The 23,300-nt window shown below is 37.4% G+C and overlaps 3 protein-coding genes across 4 annotated transcripts; all 3 read left to right on the top strand.

Moving 5' to 3' along the window:
• Positions 1–4,110: 4,110 nt before the first annotated feature.
• Positions 4,111–6,421, top strand: LOC120001645 (transcription factor HHO3-like). Its single transcript, XM_038850059.1, has 5 exons — positions 4,111–4,650; positions 4,774–5,042; positions 5,117–5,411; positions 5,508–5,584; positions 5,815–6,421. The coding sequence occupies exons 1-5, from the start codon at positions 4,527–4,529 to the stop codon at positions 6,049–6,051; spliced, it is 1,002 nt and encodes a 333-aa protein (XP_038705987.1). The 5' UTR covers positions 4,111–4,526; the 3' UTR covers positions 6,052–6,421.
• Positions 6,422–9,682: 3,261 nt separating this feature from the next.
• Positions 9,683–20,288, top strand: LOC120002282 (mediator of RNA polymerase II transcription subunit 25). Its single transcript, XM_038850973.1, has 15 exons — positions 9,683–10,053; positions 10,553–10,583; positions 12,680–12,743; positions 12,940–13,070; positions 13,325–13,516; positions 13,616–13,681; positions 14,059–14,269; positions 15,443–15,510; positions 15,629–16,471; positions 18,013–18,066; positions 18,212–18,240; positions 18,499–18,567; positions 18,665–18,749; positions 19,244–19,330; positions 19,679–20,288. The coding sequence occupies exons 1-15, from the start codon at positions 9,953–9,955 to the stop codon at positions 20,045–20,047; spliced, it is 2,400 nt and encodes a 799-aa protein (XP_038706901.1). The 5' UTR covers positions 9,683–9,952; the 3' UTR covers positions 20,048–20,288.
• A 337-nt stretch (positions 20,289–20,625) lies between these two features.
• Positions 20,626–23,297, top strand: LOC120002284 (ATP-dependent Clp protease adapter protein CLPS1, chloroplastic-like). 2 transcript variants are annotated; one of them, XM_038850978.1, is made up of 4 exons: positions 20,626–21,179; positions 21,362–21,471; positions 22,387–22,537; positions 22,862–23,297. In XM_038850978.1, the coding sequence occupies exons 2-4, from the start codon at positions 21,408–21,410 to the stop codon at positions 23,121–23,123; spliced, it is 477 nt and encodes a 158-aa protein (XP_038706906.1). In that variant the 5' UTR covers positions 20,626–21,179; positions 21,362–21,407; the 3' UTR covers positions 23,124–23,297. The 2 variants fall into 2 exon arrangements, with proteins under 2 accessions (XP_038706906.1, XP_038706905.1); XM_038850977.1 differs by having other exon boundaries at positions 20,627–21,223.
• Positions 23,298–23,300: the final 3 nt, after the last annotated feature.

Below are 23,300 nucleotides of genomic sequence, written 5' to 3'. Positions count from 1 at the left end.
GCATTATTAGTGCTTGTACTGCACAAAGTGTACTCAAATCACATGTACAATGGAGAAAACATTCAAATAGTCCTGAAATATCTTTTTTTTTTAACCGATAACGATACTATATAAGTTTTTCTTTTGAATGTTCATATGATCTTAAACTCAAGCCATTAGGCCAGTATGCACAAAAATTTCTTATTTAGCAACAGGATAAGTTAGACCAAAGCCCTACATGTAACCACAGAGCTATTGTTTCAGGTGAGAATTGAACTCAGAACCGCACGAGTTCATACAACTTGACCCCAGAGAGATTGCTATCACCCAATTGGTTAAAATATCATATTAATTATCTGACGTTATACATCAATTAAGGAATTTGAATTAAAATTTCAAATGTCATGTATGTTCCGAAGTAAATTACTCCAACAGCAGTATCAGTGTATGTTTGGCTTGATGTGTGAAGATGTTGAACTGGGCATTAGATTCCCTATCATATCTTGAATGACATGAGCCAAGAGAAGTAGAAAAGAAAAAGAAAAAACTGTAGCAAAACGCACCGGAGATTTTGGTTTGTAGTTTTTGGGTACATTTATGAGATGAATGAGAGAAAGATAAAGGCAAAGATTGCCATTTTGTTTCTTCTTATATGAGAAAGGAAACTTGGAAGAGGCAACAGTGACCCATATGAGACTTCATGGCCGCCCCTCTTGATGTGTCACACACATACAGACACTAGTAGTTGTACTTTGGTACTCAACTGTGCCACTGCTATAACTGCCAAAACCCCATTTATTGATTCTTACCTACCTCTTCGTCTTATTTATAGTTCTTTTGCTTTGTGCTGGTCAAGATTACAGTCTGATTCTTGAATCTTGATCAGCTTTTCAATGACAATTCTTCGTTTACAGTTTTCTTTTGAACCCTATATTGGATCTACACAGAGCCCGGGCTCTCATAAATGATGATTGAAGTTGAATATCCTGTAATTCCTTAATGTGGGTGTTTCTCTAGCTTTTTCTCATTGTGTTCATTCTCTCTCTGCCCACTATAATAAAATTTAATTTGGGAGTTGTGGCAACAACGCGTTTTCTTCAAGAATAACATCTCGTAGTAACTTCGAAGTTAAACGTGCTTCTACGAGAGCACTATTGGGATGAATGACCTCCTCGAAAAGCAAAGCTGTGCGGGTTCGATATATCCATGTGAACCAGACAATTCAAAGTGGCCAATATTGAGATAATATGAGAGTTAAATGAACGTTTGATATATCTAGATAAATGAATTAAAGAAAACTTGTTTAATTTTGCATTTGGTAACTGAACTACTAATAGGCCTGATAGATGGGCTTTCAGTTGTAGGCCTGGCCCAAAATACATGTCCAGAGACTGAGCATTCATGGCTAAAAATCTCATTACCATAAGGCCCATGACACTTGTTAAAAAAACAAGGTCACCATTGGGTTTCGACTTTGAGGACTCTTTTTCAGCCCATTGAGAGTACCTGAACCCGTCAATTACCTGACTGGCTGACTGCCAGGTGTGTGGGACTCTCAGGCATTTTTAATATATTAAATGTGATTCTGCTTCAGCATAGAATAATCATGGAGAAGTCATTACTCACTAATCGAAATACAAATCCTGTTTTGCGTGTTTCGTGACTAAATCTTCACAGTCGTATGCAATTAATCATGTGATTGCTGACCGGTCAAGAGAAGGCATCCACCGTCCATATAGATTAGCCCAAGCAATTGCAGTGGTGTAAGGATCATTGAGGCAATTAGATTTTTTGAAAATTGTATTTTGGTGACGTGGCACAAAAGGATATGACAAGCAATATGTATGGACACGATGTTAAAAATATGATTGGTCGTGTTGTTTTGTGATGCATAATTGAAATTAAAAGAAGTGAGACCCAAATTACATAAAGGAAGCCAACATATAGAGGCCAACCAAAGTACGTACCCCCATGCTTGATCTAATAAAAATAAGCCAACAACTTGACATTGCTATAACACTCCATTCCTCCATGCACCGCCACAAAACATACACTATTCATGCATGTCCCAACAAACCTACACATACCATTGCAATTGCTATACAACAAGCCTTTCGGCAACACAATGTAGCATGAGAATTGTGCACTGCTCAATCCAAAAGTGAGCACTATTTGCACCATACTATTTTCAAACTACACTCTGACTTAGGTTCACTTAGTTTCAACCTCTCAGTTTTTTCTAGGTTTAGGATTTTCACACTCCACCCCTTCAATGAGAGACTTGCGAGCACGCCTTCCCCACCCTACATACATCGTGGATGATGCATGCATTCTTAAGGCATTCCTCATACTGCAACAAAAGATGGTAGACTCTAGATTTTTTTATTTTAGATATAATATTAGTTGCTTGAGATGGACCTGAGTCTGAATTCTGTTGGTTCAGGTGGAGAACCTGCCAATTCTTCTCGTCTAATTTGTACGTAAGATATGCAATTATACCCTCTAGATTATCTCTCGAACTGTTGGAAACTTTCTTTCAAACCGCTAAGCTCTGATTCAAGCTCGACAGACAACGACGCCCCATTTTCGTCATGCAATGACCTCAAACTATTCAATTCAGAAACAAAGTTCAACAGCTAGATTCCTCAAATTCTATTCTGTAAAGAAGTCTCGTTTGTCTTTAAGGTATATTTTGTGAGATTTTGGTTATTTATGATTAGATATATTGGAATGTAGTTGGAAAATAGTGAAGTGCAAATATACCACACCAAATTCAAATTCTTCAAAATGACTTTGAGCCCATGGGTTTCGATGTCTATCCACAACCATAAAATAACATTAAGAGTGTGTTTAGATTGAGGGATTTGGGGGGAGGGAAGAGAAGGGAAAGGGAAGGAAGAGAAGGGAAGCGAATGGAAGGGAAAATACATTTCCCTCTCCTATGTTTGGATAAATAAAAAAAAGAAAGGAAAGAAAAATAGTTTAATTTACTAGTTTATCCTTATTTTTTATGTTTAAGTGTTATGTTCAACGGTAAAATATGTTTTAAACTTCTAAGTAACTTAATTAGTAATCTCTTCCCTCCAAATGACTCCATTTTGGGAGGAAAGAATTTTGACAAAAAATTTAAAGAAATCTTCCTCCCAAATCCCCTCAAATCTCTCCCCTCAATTTTTTATAAACTATCCAAACAAGAGAATTGGAAGGAAACTCTCTTTCCCTTCCCTTCCCTCCAAATCCCTCAATCCAAACACACTCTAAGAGCATCCACAATGGATGCCCTTGATACACACTTGATATTGTCTCAAAATTTGTACACTCAATGTCTTTTGGAGTGTGTATTTCATAGACACCCACAATGGTACAAGCTTCACCATTTCTTGAGAATAACCAACGTTCACTTTTCCTCCATATCTCCTATAATAAAAATAAAAAAATCATTTCAACAAACTACCAACCTCCACTTTCCCTCTATCTTTCTTATAATAATAATGAAATTATTTTATATTAATTCATAAATTCTTATATGAACAAAATACTTCAAATTATTAAATAAATAATTTTGGTGGAGAGACAGCCCATATGTAGTTATTGTTGGAACAAAGGTCCATGCATATAATTAATTAACAGTAGCAATAACAATAACAAATTGCATGCATAAACAGTATTATTCATAAACAGTATCATTCCTAAACAGTATCATTCAAGGTAATGAGTAAACTAATAATTCAACAACCAAGGACAGGTGGCCCATTCTGATTGGCTTTCGGAAAAATTACTTCACGCTTGAGCTCTGAAGTGTTTCTAAAATTTTCATTGCACAGCATTATTTTTCAAGTATGCAAAAAGGTCTCATTGTGAGGATATAGTGCTAAACTTTTCTAAAAAGTAAGGTATCAAGTGTGAGATATAGTATCCACTGTGGGTGCTCTAACTGCTGTATAACATGGACACGGTAGTACTTGCCAGTTGCCAGGCTTCATTGGCTCGTGTGGACACGCGCAAGGAATGGCCGGTGAAGAAAATGATACAAAAAGCGTAAAACAAGGGAAGCTTGCAAATCATACGTCTGGCACGCTCACAAGATTCCTCGCTCCCTTTTGGCATATTCAATCCCCATTTACTCTCTCTCTCTTTCTTTATATATAACTCCAATTCTTTCCCTCTACCAAAAATGCAAAAACCACATTCAAGATTCGTTTTTATATGCGACGCCCCGACTTAGATCGGTTCTTACGCGCTCCTCCGATTTGCTTTATTCTCCATTCTCTCTCTTCAATTGTATACCTAATCCTCACCGGCTTATTCAGCAAACTTGGTTTGTTAATTTCTTGGCATCCAAGTTTATTCCTTTTCTTGATTCTGTTGAGATCCCATATTCCCCTTCATTATCCTCATCTCTCCCCTTCTATGTTCGGATCGGACATATCTATGCCTAGACCAGAAGTTGTCGTTTCTTCTCTTCCATATATACCTTCTTTTGCACATATCTCGTATAAATAAAACTCGATAAACATTATCATTTTCAGTATTGGAACACGAACAAAATGAATGATCATACAGAGAAGATGAAAAGATGCCATGATTACGTCGAAGCGTTAGAGAAAGAGGTTGGTAAGATCCGGGTCTTCGAACGGGAACTCCCGTTGAGCTTAGAGCTCGTCACGCAAGGTAAAATTATCCACACAGTCTTTTTTTTTTTTTTTTTTTTTCTTCTTCTTCTTCTTCTTCTTTTCTGGGTTTTTTTAGTATTCAGATTCTTGAGGTGATTTTTTTTTCTGTTTGTTTGAGCAGCGCTTGAAGCGTGTAAGAGGGAATTATCGGCGGCGACGACGGAGAGTAAGCCAAACCAATCGGAGGGTTCAGAGCAGACGACGAGCAGTAGCGGACCTGTATTAGAGGAATTCATGCCGATCAAGAGGGCTTCTTCCTCTTCTTCTGATAATGATGATCGGGAACAATCGCGTAACGAGGACAAGAACAGGACTAGTGACAAGAAGAAATTGGACTGGCTTAGATCCGTACAACTATGGAATCAATCGCCAGATCCATCATCCAAGGAGGTACCTAGAGAAAATGAAACAACAAAAAACCCACAATTTGTCAGAATAAAATGAGAATTTTTTTAAAATTGTAGGATGAGGAGAAAAGGGCATCTGCAGTGGAGGTGAAGAGCAATGGCTGTGCTTTTCTGCCTTTTCTCGGAGAGAAAAACCAAGGAAAAAGCATCCAATCTACAGTAAAAGCGCCTTCTTCGGTGTCGACCACAGCGACAAGTTCTACAACGGAGACAGTGAGCGCGACAAGTAGTGGAAGCGGTGCAAAAAGGGAAGACGGAGAAGGGAATGCTCATAGAAAGCAAAGGCGATGCTGGTCATCGGAGTTGCACAGGAGATTCTTACACGCCCTTCAAAAGCTTGGTGGATCACAAGGTATCCGTTTTTTGTTGTCAAAAGAACTTAATTTCGATTATTGATTCAATTAAGCTAGGTTTTAATATGTGGCCTTGATCAAATGTACCAATGCAGTTGCTACACCAAAGCAGATAAGAGAATTAATGAAGGTTGATGGGCTCACTAATGATGAGGTCAAGAGTCATTTACAGGTGTGCTTCCTGTATATATATATTCATAGCCTCATGTGATTATACTGATAGTAGTTCACAATTCTCATTTTGTTTTATTTACTTTACTGTTTTTGTTTGTTTGTTTGTTGGGTATTTGTATATAAGAATGAACTGTGGATTTCTCATTAGTAATTTTGAACAAGCTTTGGTTCTGGGATCGATCTGTACAAGGGGACAAAATTAAATTGATTCTCATATATTTGTTGCAGAAATATCGTCTGCATACAAGAAGACCGAGTCCGGCTGTCCACAACGACAGCAATCCTCAACCACCACAGTTTGTAGTAGTAGGAAGCATATGGGTGCCACCGCCCCAATATGCAGCAACATCAGCCCCAAGGGAAGCAGAGACTGTCCCTGCATCCAATAGAATTTATGAGCCAGTGGCTGCTCCACCAGCCAAAGGCTCACGAATGCCCGCATCTTTGATGCCACAGCCGCAGTAGACACAACACAATCCGAGCAATTACAAGCAGAAGGGAGGGGCTACAATAGCAATGGAGGCGTACGTTCGTTCTAGCTCCACAGCTATGTCTTCCTCAACTCATACCTCCATGGCTTCCCCTGTACGTGTGTTTTGATTTTTGAGTAAAGTTGAGAATGGTGTAAACAAATTTTGCGACAAAACTTGGATAGGAGAGTTACCATATATATCTTTTAGTTGTTAAGAATTCCTTGTTGGATGGTGATAGCTAGTCAGTCTTGAATAAGGATGCTCACAAGGTTCACAATGAATTGAAGTAAAGCAGTGAAATAAACGATAGTTTAAATTCCAATTAATCTTAATAGAGTTTGAACATTGTTTTGGTTGTGAAAGGACAAATTCTTTCATCGTAAACTTTTTAAATTTGTTTGTACATTTTCATTGCTGCGATCCAATGCTAGGATGCAATTGGTTAGTAGCATACGCCAATCCGACTATTGACAAAATGTCTTCAGATTTCCAACCACTGCAGTGATGAATGATTCCTCCTAATGAATTCGTCCCCAAGATAACTACAATGACGAGGATTGCCCCATGCGTAAGTATAATTGAGTTCTTTCTATAATGAGGAATATAAAAGATTGAGTGAAATACACTTCTTTCATTTCAGCATTCACACCTTTAAGACTTTGACAATGAATCAGCAGATAAGAATGTTGACGCAAGAGTAATCTTGTTGTCCAAAAAAAGCAAAGAAGATCACATGAAATCTTCTCTGTTGGGTCGTCGATGCCCATTTCCTAGAAACTATGGTTGCTTAAAGCCAGACCTTTTCCTCGACCATGACCTAGAAATTGTGAACTTTTTTTTGATGGTTGTAACATGATTGATGCTTGCATGGCGATCTGGACTTATTTAAAACGTGGCGGCTTGAGGAAGAATCTTAGTACAACGAAAGGCCATGAATATTGTCAATTTGTGTCGACAAAAAAACACTAGAGAACAAACATGCCTTGTTTGAGTTCACTTCTATCCCTATGTTTTTGTCATAAAATTAAACAAAATAATATTCTCATGAGACATGCATGAATGTACTCTCACTCTCACTATGTGGTCCGGCCACCACCGAATATTCCATATTCAAAGGCATATTTCACATTTGTATATATGTTGGATTGCTTTAATTCATTACTTTTATGCATAAATGAGTCACATCAGCTTAATAAACTATCATCTAATTATTATTCGAGAATATCCCCCCATTTTCCTTAACCTATCTTCTTCTAGTTCTGATCCTCGAATCCTTACATTGTCCATGATTCCATTTAAATTATGATTATTAATTAATCGAAAGAAATAAAGGATTTGGTACATCTAGGACCCACATAACATAATTGTGTCCAACTGAAAACGGCCCATAGCATGCCATACAAAAAGCAAATTAGCAAACTTGTTGAGTACTTGAGTTGATCCAGTTAATTCATGTTTGACTCAACACGTTAATGTTGCATTACACAACTCACTAAGACAGATGATACAAATATCTCGAGATATATGTAGATTTAATAAAGCATTTGATTCTAATGTGATTAAAAACAATCAAACAGGTTATAATTATTTGACTATGTCAAAATCAGGACTATTTTAATTTAGGCAATGTGGATGAGTATCCACAATTACTATAATGCATAATTCATATATCGTTGAAGGTAGAAATCGAACCGACAACCTCTTGAGACAACATTACCTCCTAATTCCTAAGCTAAAAAGTCCTAACCCTTTAGAGCAACTATAATGATGGTTTTTTGCCAAGGCATGGGTAATGTATAAAGATTTGTATGTTTGTTGATGTGATTATATTGGGGAATGTGTTTTGTTAATGTGGTTGAGTTAACAAAATGTATTGGTACAATGACGTAAATTTATTGATTTGATTTTTGTGTAATAAATGTGGGACCCAATATTGATTTAAAGGTAAAAATATAAATGTGTGTGAGATGTGGGTCCCATTTTTGAGCCAACATGGAGACATGCAGTGTTTCATCCCCTCATGTTGGGGCAATTAGAAAGAAACTTGTTCTCACCTCTATTACACAAAAAGTCAAGTTAAACACGTATTCTAATACAACCACATCAGCAAAACACATCTTCCAATACAACCACATCAACAAAACACAAATTTCTATACAATTTCTCTTCCCACCCAATATGGAGGCCAACAACATTCCATTCCTTCATATTATCCACAACAAAACTACACCAAAACATTAAATATCAATACATCCACATCAGCAAAACACTTATCCCAATATAGCCACATAAGCAAAACATATTTTACAATACAACCACATCAGTAAAAGACAACATCTTTGTTGGCCCAATAACACTTTACCATTGCATTTGCCCTTATATTTAATGAGTCATTGGAAATCAAAACACTACCATAATATTTAAAAGAAAAAGAAACCCGTTATAAGACTCATAGGTCGTACAAAGAGAGAGATATAGATCCCTGGATTGAGGAGCTCGCCATGGAATAATTAGGGGAGAGAGAGAGAATTTGTAAGAGCATCCACAGTGGTACTTGTAATATCAAGCACTTCAAAACCATTCTCTTTCTTCTCCTTTATCCTGCGTGGCACAATTTGATTGGATAAGTGAATCCCATAATATATACTATTCATCAACACTTCATATATTCTAACACTTCATACTCACTTTCTCTATTTTCTCTCTCTTCACTATTCATCAACTACATACATACTCCAACTCTCAAGTATTATTTTTCCATAACTAAATTTTCAAGTGTCATTTTTCATCCATTGTATGCATATAGCGCTATACTTATCAAAAAAGTAGCATTTCAAGTACTTGAAATACACTCCATTATATCCATTGTGGATGCTCTAAGAAAAGTGTCTCTTCAGTGAATCTAAGGCCAAGGAGCTTTTGTCCTAAAACTAATAATATTAAAAAAAAAAAAACATGACAGCATTAACAATGCAGAGAGCCAGAAACGACATAAAAGTCATTGCTTGGTGATTTGGAAATGTCAAAATATGCCCGTTACGGGAATATTCTTCTCAACTAACAAAATAATCATAAAGAATCCTTCAGTTTTCCTAGTTTTATTTTTTTGTACGGAATTTTTACTAATAATTTGTATTAAATTCAATTTTCCGTTTTATACAGTTTCTGTAGTTGACTTCAGTTTAGATCGGTAAAAGTTGACTTCCAGGTCATCTTCTGTTTTTTTAATTAAAATTCGCCCTTTTTGTTGGTGAAGTTGATGAACACTCATTCATTGCTATAGTGGGCTGGGTAAAAAGAATAAGTAAAAATATAGTTAAAAACTTAAAATCACTGAGATTAATCTTTAATATGTAATTTGGGCCACTGGGCCTCTAACGAATGAAACCTGCAACTGCAAGGCACCAAGGCCCAAAGGGCCCAACAAAAATATCCAATACTGCAAAACCATTAAATATAGTATTTACTCTAATAAAATTGAAAAACAAATGCAATTCCTCATTAAAAAAGAAATAAAAAATTCTCAGTCCAAAAGTCAATGCAAATGCAATTCCCCAAGCGGAAGCTCTTGGACAATTTTGCCCTTCTCAAATACATATAAAGAAATAAAATAGAAACAAATCTCCCGAACGCGTCCATCAAGTCAACAAACCAAATTTGGGGCTCAAGTTCCCCCGTCTCCCGGTCAATCCAAATCCGGGACTTTCCGTTCGAACACCGGGGGGAAAACGAGAGTTGATATAATGAATCTTTGCAAACAAAAATAGAAGCAGTTTCTACAATCATACCTCTTTCATATTCTCACTACAGAGCTCTCCGAAAACCATAAGAAAAACTACTGAGTGAATCTTCGGCACTAAAAGGCTCAGGTTGTCACCTACGCAGCACCAGCAATGGCGGAGATTAAGAAGTTGATCATCGCCGTTGAGGGCACAGGGGCCATGGGCCCCTTCTGGCGTACCATCCTCTCTGATTATCTTGAGAAGATTGTCAGGTTCATTGACTCGCTTTATATTTTCTCTCTTTCACGTACAATTTGATTCTATACTTGCGTCATGTAATCGAGGTTAAGGTTTTCTTTTTTATGACGGTATTTTTACCGTTTTACGGACTTAATTTGCGAGATTGAAGTTTGAAAATTCACAATTATGAGGTAAGTGTAACCAAAAGGTGCTGTATAATAACAAGCGTTTGATAATTGTCCGGTGATTTTAATAATTCAATCCTTCTGCTGTTTTAAAATTGTTCGTTTTGAAGTCTTAATGCTTTTGTTGTCCTTTAGTCCTTTAATTCGGCACTAGGTAAATTTCTTTGTTTCCCCGCAATATAATGTGGCCAAAAGCTGCCATATCAATCGGGTTGCAGTAGGATTTACTCTTTTATTGAGTTTGTATTGTGGCAGTATCGGAATGAAAACGCATTTGATGGGTGTTTGTGGCATTTGGAGGTTTGCTCTTGTAACGCACATATATTTAATACTCTATTTTCTGCAGGTCTCTCTGTGGTAACGAGATAGCAGGACAGGTATGGTTTTTATTTCTCCTTTTTTCATGAATAAGTTACCAAAATCTTTGTCTTGCCACTTGGTCCAAAATGTATTAAGAGCATTATAACTGTGATTAATAAGATGTAGGTCAGATCTCGTGGGTCATTTTTATGAAGTTCACCAACATCTTAAGGCTTTTGACTTTTTAGAGGAAAATACATAAATATTACGTTCAATTTTGTTAGTGTTATTCATAAAAAAAAAAGTTGGTTATTGTTAACTGATCTGGGAATATTTCTGGCTTTTAGTTTGTCATATTGTAATTCATGTGCATACTTCATCTATTACAGAACTGATTCGCTGTACATAGAAATGTCATGAAATTAAGCTTTAAGAGTCTCCTCTACTGATTCTCTTCGCAATTTCTTGACTGATTCTTCCCCATTTACGGAGTGAATGAGGGATTCTGATTTCTTTATTATTGTATTGAGTGACGAACACTGGAGCTGTGGTTTGAATATGTGGCTTTCCATGAAGTTATAATATTTTGAAAATTCCTTGGAACAAAAGAGCTGAAAAAAATTCAATTACATGGTGCTTTTTTGTTTGTGTTATACACATTGCTCAAAGAATGGCCTAGTCTTTATTTAGACAAAAGTAATCAGGAAGTGATTTCGTTTAAACAGAAACAAGTCTAAGCTATCCTCTGGATGACAAATATTAATTAACTTCCATAGCATATGCTACTTGTCTGTGGGTCATGCTCGATGCTTGTTGCGCTCCCAATTCACCTCAAAACGATATGCTCGAGATGTTTCTCTGTGTATATACCTTTCTTGTTCTGTTTTTTGCAAATAACTTCATTTGAAGGTCGAAACTGTGGCGTTGTGATTAAGTTGTTTTGCTGTGACCTTGGATTCATACATCGACCTTTTTTTTTCTTTTGCAGAAATAGTGTCACACACTTAGGTCCAATAATTTGTAGTTTACTTGTTTAGGGTCTTTGAGCTTAAATTGTAAAGTGTAAGTGTTCTTCGAAGTCAAGGGGTCGAAACACAGCTTTTTGGTGGTCTGTTGCCTGTGTTTTAAGTGAAGTTTAATGCGGTTTTGTTTCCTCAAGTTCTGGTTTGTTTAAGTCATGTTGGGCAGTTCGTGCAGTGAGCAGTGAGTGCTTAAAAAAATTAGTTAAGGCCCTTAATTGATTCACAGTCCAGGTTACTCAAGGAGAAGCATATAAAGTCGAATGAGGAAGAATTAGGGTTTATGCTGAAGAATTTGGTTCATTGTCCTTTCTAGCAATTTGGGAGAAGTATCCGATTTGTGCTGACATGATATAGATATATAGACCTGTTGCAATTGTGATATAGATATCTTTTCGATTTAGGCTTTGCTTGGATTGAAAAATGAAGAGTAGAGTAGAGTTAATGGAAGGAGAGTTATGGGAGGGGAGTTGGGAGTTAAGGGAAGAAGACTACATTGACTCACCCTTACTTGGATAGAGGGTAGAGTTAAGAAGAGTTAAGAGAAGTGAGGTACAAAAATACCCCTATTAAAAATGAAATGAGTGAAAAATTTGTATGGATGATTTTGGAAATGATAAACAAACTTTTCTCTCACCTCACAAACCCCCCAAATTGAGGGGTCATAAAATGTGGAGTTGGAGAGTTAAATGAGGGGGGAAATTTCCCCCTCCTTCACCCCACTTAACTCTCTATTCTACAATCCAAGCAAGGTGGAGTTACTCCTCCCTCCTTAACCCTCCCCACTTAACTCTCTAAAACACCAATCCAAGCAAGCCCTTAATTCTTTGGATCAAGAGAGCAACTGTACTCCATTGCTCTCTCTTTTTGTTAGTAATGGAATTTAGACCACATTCTGATAAAACCATCGTTTACCACTAGTTCTTTTTGGAGCTTTTTACCCTTTGCTTCTGCAATTGAAGTGCCCTTATAAGTCAAATTGGTATTCCATGGAATTATTTCAGATGAAATACTCTCTCTTAATACTTCTTAAACTTCATTAGTGAAGTTGAAACTCATTGACAGATACTGTTTTAAGATTTTCTCTATGTTAGCTTTCTGGCTTGCTAATCACTGATTTTGTTTGTGTTTATGTTCATATTGTCTCTCTACAGAAGCTCTCTGCTCCGATTGCTGAGTTCTCATTGGTCTCATTTAATACACATGGACCTTATTGTGGTATGCTTTTGTATCCCTTTTTCCATTTTTTACAAATTATTCTCTGTTAATCTCTTGTTGCATCATGATGGCGGAACTCCTTTTTATTTGATATTCTTATGAGGACAAAATGTGACCATGATTGACTAGTTTGGGGTCTCTATAATTCTTAAATAGCCCTCTTTTATTTTTGTAAAGTTAGATCTCTTTTATGCAGCTTGCTTAGTACAACGGAGTGGGTGGACAAGAAATGTTGATACCTTCTTACAATGGCTATCGGCGATACCCTTTAGTGGTGGTGGTTTTAATGACGCTGCAATTGCAGAGGGGCTTTCAGAAGCTCTAATGGTATGCAAAATTGATTTTGTAACATTTTTTTTTTGGAATTAAAATCCTTTGTTTTAAGATAAAGCCAGTTTTTTCCCTCTTCTTTAGTCCAGTAAATTTTTTTATATAAACCTTCTAATATTAACTGCCATATTATGCAAATTGCTATGGTTTTCTTCAGGTTTCCCTTGAAATACAATTTTCTTACACACAATGCTACGGTTTCCCTTACTGTTTCCTTCGCAAACTCTTATACTCATTTTCAACTGCTGTAGATGTTCCCTATTTCTCCAAGTGGAATTGAATGTCAAAGACATTGCATTCTTGTTGCTGCGAGTAACCCTTACCCATTGCCTACGCCAGTTTATAGGCCGCAATTGCAAAATTTGGAACGGGGTGAAAATATTGAAGCAGAAACAGAAAATCATTTATCTGATGCTGAGACACTTGCTAAATCATTTGCCCAGGTAACTTTGTACTGTTTTCTCTCTTGAGTTACTGATGTTGGCTCATCTTTAACATGGCTATTCATCAATGGCTGATTTGTCATGTGGTTTTTAATGCAGTGCTCTGTCTCACTTTCTATCATCTGCCCGAAACAGCTTCCAAAACTTAGAGCAATCTACAATGCAGTAAGGAAGATAGTTTTTTCGTGAAATTTATTTTCATTTTGTTATATTTTATTGACCTTTCCAAAGGTGTCTGTCTCGTAAAGCATTCTGCTTTAATATCTATTGAAGGGACTAAAAAACATTGGCTATATCATTTTTCCTTTTAAGATTTATAGATATGTGAGAAGAGCAAGGAAAGAAAGAGTAAGGAAATCGCACAATTGTGCCTTCAAACCTGTTATTACTTATTACGTAGTAGTTAGTATGCTTGACTATGCTCTCATCACTTACAGAATTAATGGAAATTCTTTTTCCTTGTCTTGTTGGAGGTGGTGAACATAAACCCGGCCGTATTTATTTATTTTTGGTTTTTTGACCATATAGATTTGTTGGTGTAGGGAAAGCGCAACCAACGCACTACAGATCCACCAGTTGACAGTGCTAAAAATCCTCATTTTCTAGTTCTAATATCAGAGAATTTCATGGAGGCTCGTGCTGCTTTAAGTCGTCCTGGAGTAACAAATTTGGCTTCTAACCAAAGTCCCGTGAAGATGGATATTGCTTCTGTCAATTTAGTAACAGGAGCACCTCCAACTTCAATTCCATCAGGTTTTTGATGTATTGTTTTTATATTTTTTTCAATTGGAGAACTTATTAAAGCACCCAAGAAGTGCAAGCAAGAACACTGTGTGAATAGGACACACTAACAGCCTCAAACAAATTTTGCAAGAGCCGGAGCAGCAAACTTTCAAATACTTAAAACAGACATTAAAAAAATATCTATAGAAGTCTCTGTGTTGTTGATGCTCTGCTGTTCCTCTGTTTTTGTATCAGCCACATCGTAATAACAGAGATGAAGTGAATGCTTGTTTTTTAATCGTAATAATAGGGATGAAGTTAATGCTTGTTTTTAAGTCATTGTTTGCTCTCATTCTTTCCCTTGCCCTGGATCTTCAGATGATTTTTTATTGTTAGGTGCGATTGACTAGTTTGTATAATTTTGTGGTTCTGCTGCCCTTAAATATCGTAATATGTTAGTCAACCTTTTTTGTTTGGAGGAAAGAAGTAATGAATCAAGTAACTTTTTGCAATCATGCTCTATTTTTAAATTCTAAACTAGGGTTTTGAGTTCTCTGTTTGTTTATTAGTTTGACTGGATTAGGAATGGCGATGTAATGGGAAATTCATTGACCTGCTTGACAGGGCAAGTGACCGGGGCATTTAATTGGTTTGCGCGGCAGGCCACTGTCAAATGGGGTATACCGTATACCCATTATGGGCATGGGTTTAGGTCACCCACCTTTCCCTGTATATTTGTATAAAGTAAGATCTGATTTGATATATGCTCTTTTTTTGAGAGAGTAATTTATGGTAAGAGCACTGAGGAGGTGCTAATAGCGAAACAGTCAGCAGTGCCCTTTTGCAATTTTGAGGTGGCATCTTGCCATGTTGTGTCTGTGGAAACTATTATTCTGTCATCTTGAGTTTTTAGAACTACTTGCTTCAAAGTACACATTTGTCCACAGCTCTAAGGATTTGTGACCAGTATAAATAACATTTAACGTAGATTTACTTTACTGTTGACACTTAATGAGGGACATTATCTGTCTAATTTTACTTATTGCTAAAGTGCGTCTTCTAATTAACATCTTTATACGTAGCCTTATATTTCGATTGCAACCTCTTCTAAATACATCAGATGTAATGCTATTATCTGCCACTAATAAACCTTACCTGATATTCTTAATTCCGGAGGACATACTTTTTCCTTTTAATTATCAGTGAACGGATCGGTCATAAACAGGCAACCAATTTCTGGTGGAAACCCTACTACTGCCACTGTTAAAGTTGTAAGGGACTCTCTTTCATTAGTCCATAACATTTAGTGTCTTCTAATAGACTAGTCTGTTTCTTTTGTAGTTTCACCGAAATCCTTATGTATGTTTTTATGGATTCATATTCTTTTAGGAGCCTAGCACTGTCACTTCGATGGGAAGCCAACCTACATTTCCACAAATTCCGACTGTTGCCCGCCCTGCTTCTCAAGGTGTCCCAAGCAGCTTGCAAACTTTGTCACCATCTTCTGCTTCTCAAGACATGATGACAAATGGCGAGAATGTGCAAGAAGTAAAACCCATTGTCAGTGGGATGCCACAGTCCCTTCGTCCTGTACATCCTGCTGCTGCAAATGTGAGCATTCTGAACAATCTCTCTCAAGCACGAGTGATGAACTCTGCAGCTCTAACTGGAGGCACTTCTATTGGACTCCCATCCATGGGTCAAACTCCTGTTGCCATGCATATGTCAAACATGATATCCAGTGGAATGACATCTTCCATGCCAGCTGCTCAAACTGCTTTTTCTTCTGGGCAATCTGCCCTCACTTCAGTAACAGGGACTCTTGCAGCAAATTCGCAAGTTCCACAGAACACAGGTCTTGGTTCATTAACTTCCACAACTTCTAATGTGCCCGGAAATTTAAACCCTGGGAGCACACTACCAATGGGAAATCTTCAAGGAGGCGTTAGTGTGGGACAGTCCGTACATGGCATGAGCCAAGGAAATCTTTCAGGGGGACAAATTGTGCAAAATGGGATTAACATGAATCAGAGCATGATGGCGGGTCTTCGTCCATCAAGTGTCTCTTCTGGAACTGGCATGATGATTCCTACACCGGGAATGACTCATCAAGGACAACCAGGGACCCAGCCTCTTGGTGCAAGCAACAATTCAGCAGTTAGTATGCCATTGTCACAACAGACATCAGGCGCCTTGCAGTCCGCACAATCAAAATATATTAAAGTCTGGGAGGTAAGTCTATCGTATATATGACTCTGTTTGGTTCCCTGGTAGTGCAATGGAAATGTCAATGCCACTTTGAGTTAAAAAAAGATTATTGCTTGGCACCAAGGTGGTGTCATACTGACAAAAAAAGTCAGCGAAAGAAGGCAAAACTAAGATACATCAACTCTAGTACATTGAAGTTCCTACTTCATGATGAACTGAGGCACAATTTCAAAGTGTTCAATCATTCATTCAAAGCCTTTCCTAGCTGAATCTCCGAGCCATCAAATATTCCCATATTTCTTTCCATCCAGATTTTCGATCATGTAACCACAGCAACCTTGGAGATTAGTTTTCTTTTTTGCTTGCTACTATGGAGTGCTGTCCAGGCCTTTTAGTTCATCCTCTAGGGTATTAGATATGACCCAATTAATGCCCATAAACTTCCAAGCCAGCTCCCAGAAAATTTTTGACCACTTGCTGTAGGGGAGGGGAGGTTTTCAATGGTCTTCAAATCTTTTTGCAAAGGAAAGATCTATTTGCCAAGTGTCATCCTTTTGCGCTCAAGTTGTCAAGAGTGTGAATCTTGCCTCCTGTGGCTTCCCAAATGAAAAGATTGCTTTGGTTGGAACTCTTGGGTTCCACTCACACTTTCAAGGGAAATCCTTGTTGCCACTCGAGCAAGTAATTGCACATAGAAACTTTTCACCGTGAAGACACGATTCTTGGATTCTTTCCTGGGAGGAAATCCTCTCTTCCGATGTGCTTGAAAACCATAGATAGCTTCCCAAAACATATTGAATCTGTTCAACTCACAATCCAATGTATTCTACTAAAGTTGATATTCGAAGATTGACGGTTGCGAAACAAACACGATCATTTTCGTTGCCTTCTTGTTGTTAGCAAATCCATAGAGATCCGTGGAACTTTCTGTAAGAGGAGTATGATCCGATCATTTCTTGTGCCAAAGAAAAAAAACACCATCACCATTCCCAACTATAAATGAGGTGCGCAAATGCCATAACAAGTTTCCGGCTATCCAAACCCTACCCCACTTCAAAGTCCATCCTCCATACTCAACACCATATGTGACTACACCACTTCAAAGATATTCCTGTCGCTATCAAACCTTTGAATGCCACTTACCTCAATGGAGAAGTCTAAAATGAGAGTCACCATGGGAAATCTATAATGAGAGTTCTAATTAGTGTGTAATTATTGAACCTATTAGAATTACTTGAGTCAACAATTAAATAAGCTTAATTTTAATAATTATCTTGTATATAACAATCAAATATCATTATTTTAATTATTCTTATAATTTCTGCATGACATTTACGCTCTAAATTCTTGAGCTTTTGGGTAGAAAACAAATTTAATCATTTAAATTTTCTCCGATGTCAAATTTCCATTTCACCACACAGGCTAACACTCCTACACTTGTGATTGTTTATTAAATTTGTTTTTGAATGTCCACAGAGATAAATGTGACTGTTAGATGGCCCTTTTATCACAGAATTTGGTCTTATGATAGACCCACTAATTTTCTATGATAAAATCACATGCAGGGAAACTTGTCTGGGCAGAGACAAGGGCAGCCAGTATTTATCACCAGACTTGAAGTATGTTTCTCAAATCCTGATTTATGTTAATTCCAATGGGGGAATTATGAAATGTTTTTATAAATATATTCGGTTAATATTTCATCCACTCTAGCTTATATTCCCCCACATGAAAGAACCTTATGCCCTATTCTTTTTGTGGCAGGGCTATAGAAGTTTCTCGGCTGCTGAGAAGTAAGTGTGGATACATATTACTTTTCCTTTAAAAACAAATTTCAATGGATTTTCTCTGCTATTCAGGAAAAGATAAATAAATAATAAAGGAGTTTTCTCCATTCATTAAAATGTTTTTCAATAAGTCTTTAGATTCCTTATATCTCATAAACCTGCATTTAGCTGGATTTCTTCTGTTCTCGACCACAAATTTTGGAATAGAGATGTATGAATATCGATTTGGGTTGTCCAGCTAGGTGAACTCTTTCTGTCATTCAGTCTTGCAGCTAACTGGCCACCGACGATGCAGATAGTTAGGCTCATATCTCAAGACCACATGAATAACAAGTACTGTTTGCTCACCTCAAGATATTCATCTTGGTTGTTCTTAGTTCGATGTTGTTATTTTTCTAATCATTTTGATTTCACTTCTATTTAATACTAGGCAATATGTCGGAAAGGCTGATTTTCTGGTATTTCGGGCATTGAATCAGCATGGGTTTCTTGCCCAGCTGCAAGAAAAGAAACTTGTAAGTTCCTTTGGTTACCTGTCTACATTTTTCACTCAATCATAAGCTGGCTGATTTTATAGGCGAACATGTGGTACAATGGTAGAATTGTAGGGGTGCAACCTAGAGTTCACATGTTCAATTCCTGAAAGCAGTCTCTTCACATATTTTGTGGGGTAAGGTTTGCGTACATCCTGTTTGTCCCTACACACTGCAGTAGTCTTGTGCACGATAGTTGTTTACCTTTTTTGTAAGCTAGCTGATTTTCTATTATTTCGTAGCTCTATATTAAAAGTATTGATCTTCACATTCCCGTGCTTAGAATCACATAAAAACTTGCAAATGAACCTTGTGACTGTAGTTAACTTGTTTCATCATATCTCCTGTCCTTAAAAGTGCTGCAGGGATATTTTTATTTCAATCACAACTATGTTCTTTAATCCTATGTACAGGTGAAATATGACTTATTATGTTATATGGCTCTGACGCTGAACTGTCCATCTTAATTTCTGTAGTGTGCAGTCATCCAATTACCATCACAAACGTTACTGCTTTCTGTTTCTGACAAAGCCTTCCGCTTGATTGGAATGCTCTTTCCTGGGGTGAGATTTTCTGCTTTTAATTCCTTTCTTCTACAACTGACAAGCTTTTGTACAGCTTAATAGCATCTCTGAGCTCTCTTGTCTATGAATCATTTTTCAAACCAAGCTCTCTTGTATATGAATCATTTTAAAACCCAATATAAAAGTGATAGCAACCTGCAAATTAAGTTTGTATTTCTGAATGTTCTTGTAGAACTTGAAGACCTTTGCTGCTTAAGCAATTTGTTTTAAGTTCTGTTGTGGTGACGGATCCCTGTAGCTAAAGGCTCCGGAACAAGGTTTTCAATTGCAAAGCTGATTTAACTCAGAATTTTGCATTCTGATTAACCTCAACTTTCCATGATGTAGGATATGGTTGTGTTTAAGCCACAGATACCCAGTCAGCAGCAACAATTGCAACAGCAGATGCAATCACAGCAGCATCCGCAGCTACAACAGCAACAGCTACAACAACTGCAACAACAGCAACAGCATTCTCAACCGCAACAGCAGCAACAGCTTACTCAAATGCCGCAACAACTTAACCAAATGCCGCAACAGCAACCACCGCTCCATCAATTGCAGCAACAGCAGCTTCCACAACAGCAACAAATGGTTGGGACAGGAATGGGTCAATCTTTTGTTCAAGGTTCAGGACGGTCACAATTGGTTTCCCAAGGACAAGTTTCATCACAAGGACCACCTAATAACGTGCCTGGAGGTGGGTTTATGAGTTGAAAAGACCTCCCTTCAATGGCAACACAATGTACTGCTGCACAAGGTAATAAGTTCTAGTCATATTGATGGTCACTGTAAGGCTTATCAGTGATCTTCGTGAGTCTCTTTCTAGAGGTGGTAATGGTATATTATAGACTTATAGAAACCTCTGGAACCCCGATGGTTGTTTTTTTTTCAGACCTCTTAAGAAAGTGAAGTGGTAATTTATAGAAATATCTGGATTATGAACTTTCTGGGAGTATATGCGTGCAACAACCATGTAAGTAACATTTAGAAGACCATAATCACTACGATAATATTAAGAGAATGATTAGCTAAAGGTGATTTTCATCTTATGCTTTCCGCCTCCAAAGGCCAAACCCAATACCAATAGGGACGCTTCACAAAAAATAAAACAAAAAAACAGAATGTGACCGACACCAACTTTGCCTCACAAGCAGCCCTCCTCGCTTTAATCGTAATGGTTTGAGAATCGATCCAACTCACCAAACATTAAAAAAAAAAAAAAAAAATTACAATTATTGGCTCCAGGTTAAGGAAAATCTAACATTCAACTCTCCCATTATTTGTCTTTCTCTTTTTCATTTAATTTCATCTATGAAATTGCTTAGGAATCCGAATCGACTCCATCATCGTTCATTCACTGCTATTAAGCATGGGATTATATTTGCACAAATAAAAAGCTAAAACGCACACTTTACAGATCGCAACATCCATAGCTGTTTGTTGTTCTGTACAAATCGGCAAGAATTCGGCCAAAATCAAAACCATGTGAAAATATCATAACTTGAAATGTTTCTTTGCTCAAGTCAAATGCGAGTGTCGATTCTCCCTGCTTCAGCCACCAATGATACTACAGACTCTTCGAACCTCTATCGGCGTTGGTTCCTAATCTTGCTAGGCTGTGGAGGATACGATACCAGGATCTGCGAACGCACGTAAGTCTCTTTAGGGTTTTGACGGGAAGCCGCAGCAGTCTGTCCAACACCACGTTCTAGGGGAGGTAATCGTTCCTCATCTAATCCTCTTCTTTTACACAGGAAAAGAAGCGAGTGGCCTTGCGAGAGTAGTTTTTAGGGAGAGAAATCGGATGCTAGTGACGAGATTGCTTTGCACACGACGAAGGTGGAAGGTAAAATCGAATTTACAGCGGACCCGATTGTGAAAGCCTGAAAGGTACTTTCTTTGCAGGAAAAGGAAAACGACGTCATGTTTTGGTTTTTTTTTCCCTCGCCTTAGGGCACTGACTGTGACTGAACACCGCCAGTTTATTATTTGTTTTTCTTTTTTTAAAAAAAATTATTTGGTCATCAGAAATGGAAAACAAGCAATAATCATTTCTCATCCTAGAGAGAGAAGCATGGAGACAGCTATTTGTGGGAGATTTGCTCTCTCGCCCAATCACGCTTTCAATCCCAAACCAGGTACTCCTTTTCATCTCACTTCTTCTTCTTCTTTGTGATCTTTTTAAGGTGGTGTTGATTGATTGATTGTAATTTTGATTATTTTCTTTATTATTTTTGAAATTCTCTTGTGCTTGCGCTTACCTTTTTCACTCGGGCATACTCAATTAAAAATGGAGAACAATATTTGATAATTTTTCTGTTACTTCATCCAGAGAAAGGAAGAATAAGTAGAAGAAATCTATCTGATGATTTTTTTCCATGTCGTTTTATTTTGTTTGCATAAAGTTGGGAGTTTTGGTATCCGAAATTTGATGGGTTGTCTTTGCTGGGCTGCAGCTACGATTCTCTCGTTGTATTTGATGCTGTTGTTAGTATCATGGTTGAATTGTTATTGTTATATTTGTAGTTTGTTATCATCTTCTTTTTGGAGTTTGTTTTATCTGTTCTTGCATGATTATACTTCAACTAGATAGAATCTTCACTTACTCTTATAAAGAATAAATTGTTCTTCCGAAACTTGAATCTATGATGTCTAGTCTCTGCTCTCTCATCCTCATCAATTGTGTGATTGCGTGTAAATTGTGTAAACTTGAAAATGTGCCTTCCGCGAGCTAATATTTGGCTCCAAACTTGTCCAGTTGATTTTCTGATGCAATATTAATGCATTGGTGAATTCATTCTTCCAAATTGTTTTTCGAAACCTGTTCTACAAAAAGAAAAGGAAGACTTTCTGTCTCAGGCTTCTTCTGTTATGCTGCAGCTTGTTCTGGTCTTTTATATGCCGTTCTCTGTTTTCAACTTGATCTTCTTCCCTTAGTCTGTTAACCTGATTCGTATGCATAGGAATTACTTCCAAGTCTTTTATATGTGTATCTATGTAAGTTCTATAGTTTACCATTCTGGCAGAGTGATCTTGTTCCATTATCATGACAGGGGACAAAAACCCTCTTTGTAAAGGGTCATGTGTCAATCATGGAACTCCCATGGTAGTTTCAGCAACAGTAGCAAGCAAAGGAGGTGGGGTATTAGATAGGCCAGTTATTGAAAGAACCACTCCTGGCCGTGAATCAGAATTTGATTTGAGGTATATCCATCAATATTTAGGCTGTTCCATTTATGGTGTTTTCACAGTTCAGTGTTCCAACCATTGTTTTGTATGTGAACTTTTTGCGTGTTGGACGTCTTTGATAGTATTTGCTAGAGAGTACTTGTTACTTCAACCTCAGGAGAAAATAGGAACCAACATCTAGTTGATCCGTAGTTGATGCATTGGATAACGATAATAGATCAGTTATTCCTTGAATACCTCTAGAAGGAATGTGCATTATTTACTTGGATGTGTTGGCTCGTTAATCAACCTGTTATAATTTTCTTTTTGGTGATCATGTCGTCGTTATGGATATGCCAGGAAATCCAGGAAAGTAGCTCCTCCTTATCGTGTTATACTGCATAATGACAACTTCAACAAACGAGAGTACGTCGTACAAGTTTTGATGAAGGTCATCCCAGGAATGACGCTTGACAATGCAGTTAACATAATGCAAGAGGCACATTACAACGGCTTGGCTGTGGTGATTATTTGTTCTCAGGCTGATGCTGAAGAACACTGCATGCAACTGAGGGGTAATGGACTAATGAGTTCGATAGAACCTGCTAGCGGTGGCTGCTGAAGATGGCGTATATTTAGATCCATATGAACCTGTAACTGTCGATATATCATTCTCAGAATTAGATAGTGTATATAACTCAGTAGTGCCATTGTGAATACTTGCTCATCCTATGATCAAGATGAGGACAAGGGATGGTTATAATTTTGAATAAAAGTGGTGTAAGTTTACTCTTTATTA

This window comes from Tripterygium wilfordii, chromosome 7 (assembly GCF_013401445.1).
Source record: "Tripterygium wilfordii isolate XIE 37 chromosome 7, ASM1340144v1, whole genome shotgun sequence".
Taxonomy (NCBI): domain Eukaryota; kingdom Viridiplantae; phylum Streptophyta; class Magnoliopsida; order Celastrales; family Celastraceae; genus Tripterygium; species Tripterygium wilfordii.
Note: the sequence above shows the minus strand (reverse complement) of the source record. Positions and strands in the feature narration are given on the sequence as shown.